The 11,523-nt window shown below is 36.3% G+C and overlaps 1 protein-coding gene across 1 annotated transcript; it reads right to left on the bottom strand.

Annotated features, from left to right (window-relative positions):
• Positions 1 to 4,522: 4,522 nt before the first annotated feature.
• Positions 4,523 to 9,977, bottom strand: si:dkey-93l1.6. Its single transcript, XM_087306944.1, has 9 exons — positions 9,412 to 9,977; positions 8,115 to 8,612; positions 7,109 to 7,441; positions 6,828 to 6,925; positions 6,677 to 6,727; positions 5,785 to 6,166; positions 5,525 to 5,701; positions 5,183 to 5,312; positions 4,523 to 5,022 (listed from the first exon to the last, which is right to left on the bottom strand). The coding sequence occupies exons 1-8, from the start codon at positions 9,671 to 9,673 to the stop codon at positions 5,194 to 5,196; spliced, it is 1,920 nt and encodes a 639-aa protein (XP_087163070.1). The 5' UTR covers positions 9,674 to 9,977; the 3' UTR covers positions 4,523 to 5,022; positions 5,183 to 5,193.
• Positions 9,978 to 11,523: the final 1,546 nt, after the last annotated feature.

Below are 11,523 nucleotides of genomic sequence, written 5' to 3'. Positions count from 1 at the left end.
ATTTCGGTAAAAATAAAAGCAGTTTTATTTTTTTTTAAACACCATTTTAAGGAAAAAATTATTAGCCAATTTAAGCTAAATTTTTCTTTCGATAGTCTACAGAACAAACCATCATTATACAATAACTTGCCTATTTACCCTAACCTGCCTAGTTACCCTAATTAACCTAGTTAAGCCTTTAAATGTCACTTTAAGCTGTATAGAAGAGTCTTGAAAAATATCTAGTCAAATATTATTTACTGTCATCATGGCAAAGATAAAATAAATCAGTTATTAGAGATGAGTAAATAAAACTACTATGTTTAGAAATGTGTTTAAAAAAATTCTCTCTGTTAAACAGAAATTGGGGGGGGGGAAGAATGGGGCTAATAATTCAGGGTTGCTAATAAATCTGACTTCAACAGTAAATATTTATTTTATTTTACAAACACAATTTTGCCTCATATTTATAACTGAATTGCATCATGTGCATTTGTAGATTAGGCAGCATTTGTGGGTAGCTCTCTGTGCATTTGTAGACTGGTATTTGTAGATCGCTGTGGGTATTTGTGGGTAGCTCTCTGTGTACTTGTGGATTTTAAAACATTTCTAATGTCAAGACGAACACTAATCCGCAAATACCCACAGCGATCTACAAATGCACACTAATCTACAAATGCACAGGACGCAATTCACATAAAAACGTCAGCCAAAATTGTGTGTCTAATTTTACTTACTTTTCAATCTAATTAATGTTTGTGGAATTCTAAGACTTATATGTGGGTCTCATTGTATGTATCTCAATATGCTTGATATTTGTGTTAGGAACAAATGATTTTTGTCTCTTTTAATTTTTATTAAACAATTGTATTTGTTTTGCTTAAGGTTCTATATTAACCAAACTTCTCTGAGTGTGAAAAGCCTTGCAAGAAGCTTATTAGAAGAAGAGGAAGTATGTATGGGTGCGGCCACTGAAGGACTACAAAATGAGTGATAAGTGACAAATTCCACCTAACTCCACTCGTTAATATCAGCTGTGTATATATTCTTGGGTCAAGAAATGTAGAGTTGTTGCGCACCTCCTGAATGTAATAATTGCATTGGAACGAGGATACAAAGAATTCTGTTCATCAAAATATTAATTTGAACCTAATAAATTACTAAAATTTTGACATTGAAGAAAACCCTTTCCTGACCTTTTAATTGAACTCGCAAGGAATTGGTTAAATATTTCAACATTTTTCAATAGTTTCACATTTATTTGTGTATTATATTACATTTATTTGGAATTACAAAACAATTCTCACTCCATAGGTGAAAAGTAAATAATGTTTACTCACTTCATAAGACCTCAGCGTATCATCAGGAGCTGCAATTATTAATTTTGTTAAATAATTTGTTAGACTCTCAAAGTGCCAGCTTTTGACTTGCATTTAGGGATTACTTAAATCTGGATTAAAATATTCCTACTGATACAGTAAACATGTTGGATTGCCTGTGGGTGAGTAAATAAACAGCAGGTTAATGGGTAAACTATTGGTTCAAGTTGCTTAAGTTTATTTGCGTAAGTATCTGCTGCAGTGCTGCTACTCAGAGAACAAAATAAAAGTGATTTTAAATCAAGGAGTTTGGCTGTCAAAATCTGTCTAAACTACTGACTGACAATAAATAAGGTAAACAACTTCAGACAAATAAGCTTAAATCAATAAATACAATTATTTTTATAAAACATGCATGCATATTAAAATAAATAATCTTTTCTGTGGTATGGTCAAGACATAAGCAACGTTCACAATATAATAATAGAAAATATTTTGCGAACTCTAAAAAAATATTCTTGAAATTATAAACTAAATGATGAGAAACAGAAGGTGAAATCATTCGTAATTATTACCAAACTCACACAAACAGAATCTGCACTCCCAGAGTTATTTCTGTGGTTTTCCATATGCCTGTAAAAATTTCCACATGGTGCATGTTGCACTATATGCATGTGATCCAGTTTTACACATACCACGTCTGCTGTGTTTCCCTATGAAAAATGTTTAGTCAAATGTGTATGATGGCTGTGACCATTTGTGCTTCCAGCTCCTTTTAGAACCAGTACAGAACAGACACAATAAAAACAAAAACGACAGAAACTATGGTCTGAAAACAACACTATTGTAACCAGGGGCGTAGCACCAAATTCTGGACCCTGTACCCTCTCAATGTCAGTGGGCCCCCTACACATTTTTTTAAAATTATTTGAATATAAACATACACAAATAGTGTTTTAATCTATAATCAAATCAGATTAATGACTGGTTCTTTCATTCACCACCATTGAGTGCTGCTACTGCTGGTGTGTCGGAACCACTGGTTGTTTCTGAAACTGGTTAATGTTGGCAACCTGACGTTAGCTGGCCTGGCCCATAATTTACTTACAGCAACAAGCAGCCTGGTTGACAAACTAAGCTAAAGATTTAACATTAGCATACATACATTACAGCGCTTGAAATTAACTTTTTTACTTGGTAGGACTGGTGCTCCCAACTTCAAAAAGTTAGGAGCATCCCAAAAAATTTAGGAGCACCCATTTTCTTTTTAGTTATGCGCCGATCTTGATTCTTAATAGCCGATTTTGATTAGTACACGTACATCTCGGAGATGTCTATTTGACGTCTGCATTCACATCTGCAAGACATCTACAAGACGTTTCCTATCAGATGTGAAATAGACTTCTATTAGACATCTTTAAGATTCAGAATGTGTGTAAAACTGACATCATACATATATATTTTGAAATATATAATGACATTGACATCAATTGGAGGGGCCAATTAATTCGAAATAGACTACAAAAAAAAATAATAATAAAAATTGGTGGGATTTCAAAGGGCCCTCTCGCTAGACGGGGCCCTGGGTAGTCAGGTCCACTTTTCCCTCCACTACCACGCCCATGTACTCAAGTCAAGCATTTACTTCTGTCACCCTTTAAGGATAAACAGGAAAAAGATACAAAGAATGTGTCGATGTGTGAGGCATATTCAGTATATCAGGCATGCAGCATAGTAGAATACCGGGGTTGATCAAGCGACAAAAATTAGGACCAAGTTCTCAGACGGGTACTCAGGCTGGACATTTTCCCCATTGATTATGAAATAGTAATGAAATATGTACAAACGTAGTACAAATATGTACATCTCACATCTCTTTTTGAAAAAATAAAATAGAAATGAGAGAAAGTATATTAAAATCACAGGTATAAACAGTCGCAAGAAGTAAATAAGAGTAAATAAACATATAAAACATTCAAATTATTTATTGTTTTTTGTAGTTTTTCTTTTTCTAGTGTTACACAGTGTAGTATTATATTGTTTAATCTTATTAAACATCATTGGAAACTTCTAATTTCATTAAAGGTTGTTTATTGTGGACGAATGTGCTTTAGATTTTTAAAATACACTAACAAAATATTAAAATATTCGCACTGACAAAAACACAATACTGTTCACTGAACCCAACAAGGGCCTCCTAAGGCACAGGTGTCAAACTCAGCTCCAAAAGGGCCGCAGCCCTGCACAGTTTAGTTCCAACCCTAATTAAACACACCTGATCAAACTAATTGAGTCCTTCAGGCTTGTTTGAAACCTACAGGTAAGTGTGTTGGAGCAGGGTTGGAACTAAACTGTGCAGTGCTTCGGCACTTTTGAAACTGAGTTTGACACCCCTGTCCTAAGGCATCTAACAAGTATTTATACAGTGGTTCTCAATTCCAACCCTCAAGTCTAAACTGTTCTTTAAACTGGGATTGTCAAAGTTTGAACAATTTGGAGTCTCTAAAGTTGGTCTGCAATCTTGACTGTACCAGGAGGCAAATATATATGAACAACAGATCTGACAATGTTCACTTGTGTGATGTTCACTCACCATTTTATCCATGATAAAGAAAAGCTGCAATCGCACACTGGAGTCCAATCGCACACATTTATACTTCTATTTTCAGAGATTTTATTTTGCTCAGTGTACTGTTAGTCAATTAAGACTACAGTTTAACAATGTCCAGTCTGAAACTCTGCTGTTTAAATAAAAGATCAGCCCAGTACACTATTTGTTGTGTTAGTATATGATATGGTAATATAAAACAACATATTGTCTAACAGTAAAACCTTCCTTGTGCTTCCATTTGGCTAAACAGACTCATAGTAAATCATAGTAAACACAGTATATGGCACTACTGGTTTGTTAAAGAGATTGCTTCACCCTATAATGAATATTCTGTCATCTTTTACTCAGCCCTTACTATGAGTTTCTTCTGTTATACACAAAAGAAGATGTTTTGAAAAATGCTGGAAACCTGTAACTATTGACATCCATTGTATTTGTTTTCCTACTGTGGACATCAATGGTTACAGATTTTCAGATATGTATCTTCTTCAGTGTTCAACAGAGGAAAGAACCTCATAGGTTTAGAAACACGTGAGTAAATAGTTGAGGGAGAACTCTCTCTTTAATTGAGTAAGGAGTCATTTAGAAAACTCACAGAAATGATGATCAGAGCTTCAGTTTGATTCACAGGATTTTATTTGACGTATTAGCCAACAATACATAAAAGCAGTTCAGCACAAAACAATTCAAAGAACAATTCATTACAAAACAATCATGAACACTTAATTATAAAACAATCAGTCTCTCTTATGACAGAACAGCAGATTCATTAATGAGGTAGAAAATAGTTGAGCAGATCTTTGATGACACTTTAGAGGAGAAAACTGTGACAGCACTGGAGTTAAAGTTCAGTTCAGTTCAGTGTGGTTTAGTTGTCACTAACCCAGAGGCCTGCGCGACTTCCTCTCATTTAAACAAAGCGTGGGCACATCTGAGGTAAACATCAGCAGTGGACACACATACAGTGCAGGACAACGCTCTCATCAACACACTGACACTGAAAAGTAAGGTCTGAGGGGTTTGGAATGACATGAGGGAGTAATTAATAACTTTAACAGTCTTGTGAAATTTCTGGAAATGCTGCTGTTCTCCTCTTCGCTTCTTTAGTGTTTTCTAAAATGAAGAAAAACAACACAAAGTTATTTAAGCGGTGATATGAAGGGCTGTCAAATAAGACTTGTGACTCTAAAAAGAGCAGAAGAGAAAAGAACAGGAATAGCATGAAGCAAAGAAAGACTGAAGATGTAGTTTTGTGCTCGGTGTGTTCCTCTACCTCCTCTTGTCTCACTGCTGCACAGGATTTGGGCTCGTTGGATTGAACCACCGGTGCTCTTCTAACTGTTGTAACTGCAGTCGCTTCTCTGGATTGCGGACCAAACATTGGGAAATCAGGTCCAGGCAATCTGAAAAGTGACAGAGAGAGTGTGAAATATGTCTGCATACTCAAGATTCATGAACGTGTTTAAATCTTACTACATCAAATAACAAAACATTTACAATGAAAGGACTTTAATATCTACAGTAACCATTATATTTAATTGAACCCTTTTCTATTCGTGACTGACATATTTTATTCTGTCACTGAGTCTGAGATTGTTCAGAAGAGTCAGCTTACCTAAAGATAAGGTGAGGTCTGTCTGGAGGTCTCCAATGATTATCGAATGCGTGTCGTAAAAGGCCAATCGTGTATGTAATATTTCATACAGGATGAGGCCTAATGTCCAGACGTATGCCGGGTTAGGAAAGAATGTGGGATCCCTCAGAACCTCAGGCGGCGTGTAAAGTAAGGCTCCTGTAAGAGAGACATTTTCAGAATTCAGTCATTTCATAAGACAATACTGTGACCAAAGAAACTCCCACAAAATGCCCACTCACCTCGATAATCACTGCTGTTGAAAGGCTCGCTGGTGATTAGCCGAGCACAACCAAAGTCAATCAGTTTGAGCTCTGATTGGGGTTGAGTCACCAGGATGTTCCCCGAGTGGATATCTCCATGGAAAACTCCACGCTCAGCGCAGAACTTGACAGCTTGGATCAACTGATGCATTAACCGGCGTGCGTGGTTTTCATCAATGTCCAATGAACTTCTGAGATAATAAGCCAAGTTCTGGGATGACTCGGCGTACTCCAGAAAGAGAACGAAGTCGTTCTTATTCTTAATCCAGTGGTGTAATGTGATGATGCTGGGACAAGGTGGGTCCTTCATCAACTTAAGCATGATTGCCACTTCTGCAAGCACAGGTTTGGAATGGCCATCCTAGAAAAAAAAAACAGATTTCAAAGATATTACCAAAGCAGAATGGCACAAAGTACAGAGACAAAAACTTCACGAAGTAAATAATCACTAATCTCCTGTTTGGACACATGTTTGCTTGTATTTGAGCATTTAGTCATGCAGTTTAAGCTAAAAGAGGACTCTACATGTGTGTGTTCTGTCTGTGTGTATGACGCAATGATCATTTTTATCTGCATTAATGTTAAATGAATATTAATTAACTCCACAGCCCTACAATTATGTGTTCAAAACTAGTCTCTGGGTTTATTTCTTCCGCTGAACACAAAAGAAGATATTTTGAAGAATGTTGATAAACCAGTAAGCAGTGACTTCATAAGTATTTTCTTTTTCTACAATGGAAGTCAGTGACTCCCTGTTTCCAACATATCAGCTTTTGAGTTCAGTTTAAAGTGGTCCAGACAGGTACGGGACAAGTGAAGGATGAGCAAATGATCAGCACATTTTTACTTTTGTGTAAACTGTTCAACTTACAACGTCGAGATAACGGTCCTGTTCACGCTTCTTGATGTACTTCAGGGCAACCTGCGGAAAAACAACAACAAATGAAATGAAAGCCGACAAATGATTTATATTGAGTAATCAGGAGGAAAATGTTGACTGTATTTGAAAAATAGTTCTCTACCTTTGTTCTCTCATTAAATACGTGAGATCCCAGATACACCTTGCCAAAACTTCCTTCTCCAATCAGTTCTTTCACTTCAAAAAGACCCACCCTAGATCCTGAAACACAGAAAAACAGCAGGGAGATTTACTTGGATTGTCTGGTATGAAACAGATCAAATAAATGACTCGAATCCTTTAAATCTGGATCTAATGCAATGAGCTGAAAGCAGAAACTTCCATCAGAATTGCAGGAGTAAACTGATTACTAATTTATAATAATAAAAGGAAATGATCACTTACCAAGAGTGAGCCCAGAAGCCTCTTTAGGCTCTTCAAGAACTGACTCTGGCTCTGACTCGGACTCGGACTCGGACTCAGACTCAGACTCGGACTCGGACTCGGACTCGGGCTCGGGTTCGGGTTCGGGCTCGGGCTCGGGCTCAGGCTCAGGCTCAGGTTTAGGCTCAGGCACAGTCTCGGGCTCAGGCTCGGGCTCGGGCTCGGGCTCAGGTTGTGGTGTAAGATGCTGGACTACATCTGTGTCACAGCACAGGAAAGGGCGCGTTGCAGCCTTCCATACTCTTTTGAAGAAAGCAGAGACTCTTTTGCCTTTCCTTCCTTTCTTGGTGTTTTCTAAAATGAAGAAAACAAACAGAAACATCTACATGAACAGAGCTGCAGCTACAGCGCTCAGCATATTCATATATGCAGTACACCCCTTTTAGAAAATTTATATTTTTATCCATTTCTCAGTGAATCTGGGTAATATATATTGGTGCATTTGAACAAAACAGATTTATCAAACAGATTTATTTATTAAAATAATAATTTAGTCACAGAACATCTTTAGAAATGGAAAGATAATAGATTAAAGACAATTAATATCATGCAAAATATTGCAAAATTTACAAACTACAACATTTTAACAAAATTGTCAATATTTTTGTTTCCCTTAGATTTTTGCTAATTTTGAAAATTTTATTTAATATTTTCCCTGAACATATACATTTGGGCTACTAATTTTTGAAAACATTATTTAGTTATTTTGTTAGATAAGCTCCAGATTTGGCTTCAGTTCTTACTAAACTAATGTACATGCACAAATATAATATTATAAAGCCTCCTATAGAAAATCTGAATTTAAATGAGAGATTTGTGGGGGGTGCACTCATATATGTTTAGCACTGTATTAATACACAACCAACAGTACATCAAATGACACGGTCTGATTTATAAGCTAAAAACAACAAAGCATAAAAAATAACAGACGGCAGAAATAAAATGAACCACATTCAGGATGACTCACCATCAGTCCCATCAATATCAGAGGGGTCTTGAACAGACGGAGGCGACTCAGGACAGGCCGAATCAGCATCCGTCATGTTCTTAATATTGGAGAGGTCATGGACACTGATTGGCTGAGGATCTTCCCAGACCTGGCCTGGCAGACACACCAGCTCAGTATCAACATGACCTGTGAGGGCCGTCGAGGACTCTGGACGGGCCGGATCTGCATTCGGCACATCTGCTGTTCGCTTGATGCTGAAGGGGCCCGGAACACTCAACGGCTGAAGATCTTCACAGACCTGGCCTGGCTGCCACACCGGCTCAAAGTCTGCATGTGCTGCGACGGTCCTGGAGGGACCTGGAACAGGCAGGTGCTCGCAATCGTCGACATCTGACCGTGGTTCAAAGGGAACCACTCTGTTCCGGTCACAGCAAAGGAAAGGGCGCTTCACAGCCTTCCATGCTCTCTTAAAGAAAGCAGAGGCTTTATTCCCTTTCCTCCTTTTCTCTGTGTTTTCTGAAATAAAGAAAATGAACAGTGAAATATTACAAAACTCTTTAATCACAGGTTTAAAATAGACAATGTGCTGTAAATTAGACATATAAAAGACAATCACACAAAAGAAACAACAATAATAAATGTATAACTATAATAGAAAATGTTTGAAAACTAAAATTAATTATGTGGAGTTGCAAATCTTTTCTATGATGTAAAATGACAAACACAAGCTGACAAATAGTCGGTAAGTCATAAGACCATATTAGACATCAGGAAAAATCCTAAAAGCAACTATTTAGCAAAAATATTTTTCTGTTATATTATTATTAAGGAGAAAGTCAAAATGTGAGAATATAAAACCAACTTTACCTCAATTGTATTAATTCATCCCTGCATGAACAAATAAAGACTTAAATATAATATTCTCACTCAGTTTGCTAAAATATAACAAATATTCCTCCACACCATCAAAAACTAAGAAAATTACTGTGCAGATCTACACAAAGGATTTAAATTAAAGTAAAATTAGATGATTTTTATCAGAAACATTAACAAGGCACAATTTCTGTTGAGTGGAAAGGAGAAACTTAAAAACCAGAATGTCATTACATATAAGAGCAGGGCTCTATCACAAAAATATACAAAACCATAACTACACACACAAAAAAACACATTACAATGAAGAGACGTTGCATATTTGCTACACTAATAACCTTACATGGCGATATATTATTATTATTTTACATTTTACTTCATAATTTACTGTATTATTAAATAATACGTGGGAATACACAGTTTTTGTAAACTCTCATCTCACCTGTTGGGCTTCTCATCACGGTAGAAGGTGAAGGAGAAGCCATCGTGTCACTTTGATGATTTTCGTTGACAAACTCAGTCGTGATCGTATTAACTCGATTAAAAAACGCAGCTGACGTGTTATTTGCCATTTGAGATGCAAAACAAGTCGCTAAAGTCGTTAAATCAATGTTCACTGTACTCGTTCGTTTGTCACTCTGAGTAAATTCTGAATTCTGTCCAGTGACGTAACGGCAATCGAATTCGTTCTTTTTATTCGTCATCGGTGGTGGGGGAGAGGGAGGGGGGCGCAGGCCGCGGGAGGATCCAAGATGGCGCTCTGATCGGTGAAGTTCGTTGATCGTGTTATGATATAAGTTCTGTCTGCACAAAAAAACAACCCAAACCCATCGTAATCTGTTGTCTGAGAGACGAGGCGACTTTTGCAGAGTATTTCTGTGCGAATCCTGAGATTTCTGAAGCTGTTCGAGGATTTCCTAGAGAAGACTAATTATAAAGAGCACATCTTTAATCAGTTTTTATTCCGTTCTTGTTTTCTGATTATTTCATTAAACATTTGTTGTGTTGTGCTTTCCACTTCATTTTTTCCTTTTATTTATTTACTTCCTTTTATTTATTTTCCTTTATTAACATTTTTACTTTATAACATTTATATTTTCGTTTCAGAATTAGAATTTTTGCTTTTGGGATTTTTTAAAAATAAATCAACCTACAATCATATTATAGAATCTTCAATCTGTTTGCTAAATTAATTTAATGTGTAAAACTCCAGAAGGACACAATGTATATATATATTTTTACAGCATATAGAGTTAAAGTCAGAATTATTAGCCCCCCTTTTTATTTTTTCCCCGTTTTATGTTTAACAGATTTTTTTCAATACATTTCTAATCCTAATAGTTTTAATAACCTATCTCTAATAGCTGATTTATTTTATCTTTGCCACGATGACAGTAAATAATATTTTACTACATATTTTTCAAGACACGTCTATACAGCTTAAAGTGACATTTAAAGGCTTAACTAGGTTAATTAGGTTAACAAGGCAGGTTAGGGTAATTAGGCAAGTTATTGTATAACGATTGTTTGTTCTGTAGAATATCGAAAAATAAAATGTCTAAAGGGACTAATAATTTTGTCCTTAAAATGGTGTTTAAAATAATTAAAAACTGCTTTTATTCTAGCCAAAATAAAACAAATAAGACTTTTTCCAGAAGAAAAAATATTATCAGATATACTATCCAATACTATATAATATATCCTTGCTCTGTTAAACATAATTTGGGAAATCTTTAAAAAAGAGAAAAATATTTGAAGGGGGGCTAATAATTCTGACCTTAACTGTATATTTATGTTGTTGGTGCAAATTTTCACTTCAAAGAAAAAAAATCACAGTTTCATTAAAGTTTAAATTGTTTTTGTGTGAAGGTCATGTGATCAACAGGAAACTTGCAGCATCTCATTTCTCAAATGCATTTGTGTTCTCGCAGTTCCAGTTTGCTCTTCCAAGGTAACCTGCAAGACCGACCAGTCACCACAAGAACACAAATCCATGAACAGACACAGCCACCATGGCCTTTGCTTCAATGCCTGCCCCATTATTTGCCCGATTTATTTTGGAAATTTGATCACGAAAATGGGACACACAGTGGCGCAGTAGGTATTGCTGTCGACTCACAGCAAGAAGGTTGCTGGTTCGAGCCTTGGCTATGTAAGTTGGCGTTTCTGTGTGGAATTTGCATTTTCTCCCTCCGGGTGCTTCGGTTTTCCCCACAGACCAAAGACATGTGGTACAGGTGAATTGGGTTGGCTAAACTGTCCATAATGAATGAGTGTGTATGGATGTTTCCCAGAGATGGGTTGCAGCTGGAAGGATTTATGCTGGATAAGTTGGTGGTTCATTCAGCTGTGGCGACCCCAGATTAATAAAGGGACTAAGACGAAAAGAAAATGAATGAATGGACCGCGAAAATTAAATAAAATAACGTTATTCTTCAGGCGTAGAAAAACTGAGAAGAAAGATGACAAAAGATAAGCACAAAATCATTTTAGCATCGCTTTTAAGTGCTAATGATGATGGCAATCTAATAGCACATTTACCGAAAATAGGCAA

The sequence above is a fragment of the Danio rerio genome, chromosome 23 (genome assembly GCF_052040795.2).
Source record: "Danio rerio strain M-AB ecotype USA chromosome 23, GRCz13ab, whole genome shotgun sequence".
NCBI lineage: Eukaryota > Metazoa > Chordata > Actinopteri > Cypriniformes > Danionidae > Danio > Danio rerio.
The sequence above is the reverse complement of the archived record's forward strand: the minus strand, read 5'-3'. Positions and strand labels throughout refer to the sequence as shown.

What these genes read in the sequence shown, in the direction of transcription:
- si:dkey-93l1.6 (XM_087306944.1), bottom strand. Translation starts at nt 9,673, where the DNA reads ATGACGAATAAAAAGAACGAATTCGATTGCCGTTACGTCACTGGACAG. An exon ending in AGGACCGTTATCTCGACGTT is followed by an intron (nt 6,167 to 6,676) that starts GTAAGTTGAACA and finishes TTTTTTTTCTAG; the next exon opens with GATGGCCATTCCAAACCTGT. An exon ending in AGACCTCACCTTATCTTTAG is followed by an intron (nt 5,313 to 5,524) that starts GTAAGCTGACTC and finishes GTCACTTTTCAG; the next exon opens with ATTGCCTGGACCTGATTTCC.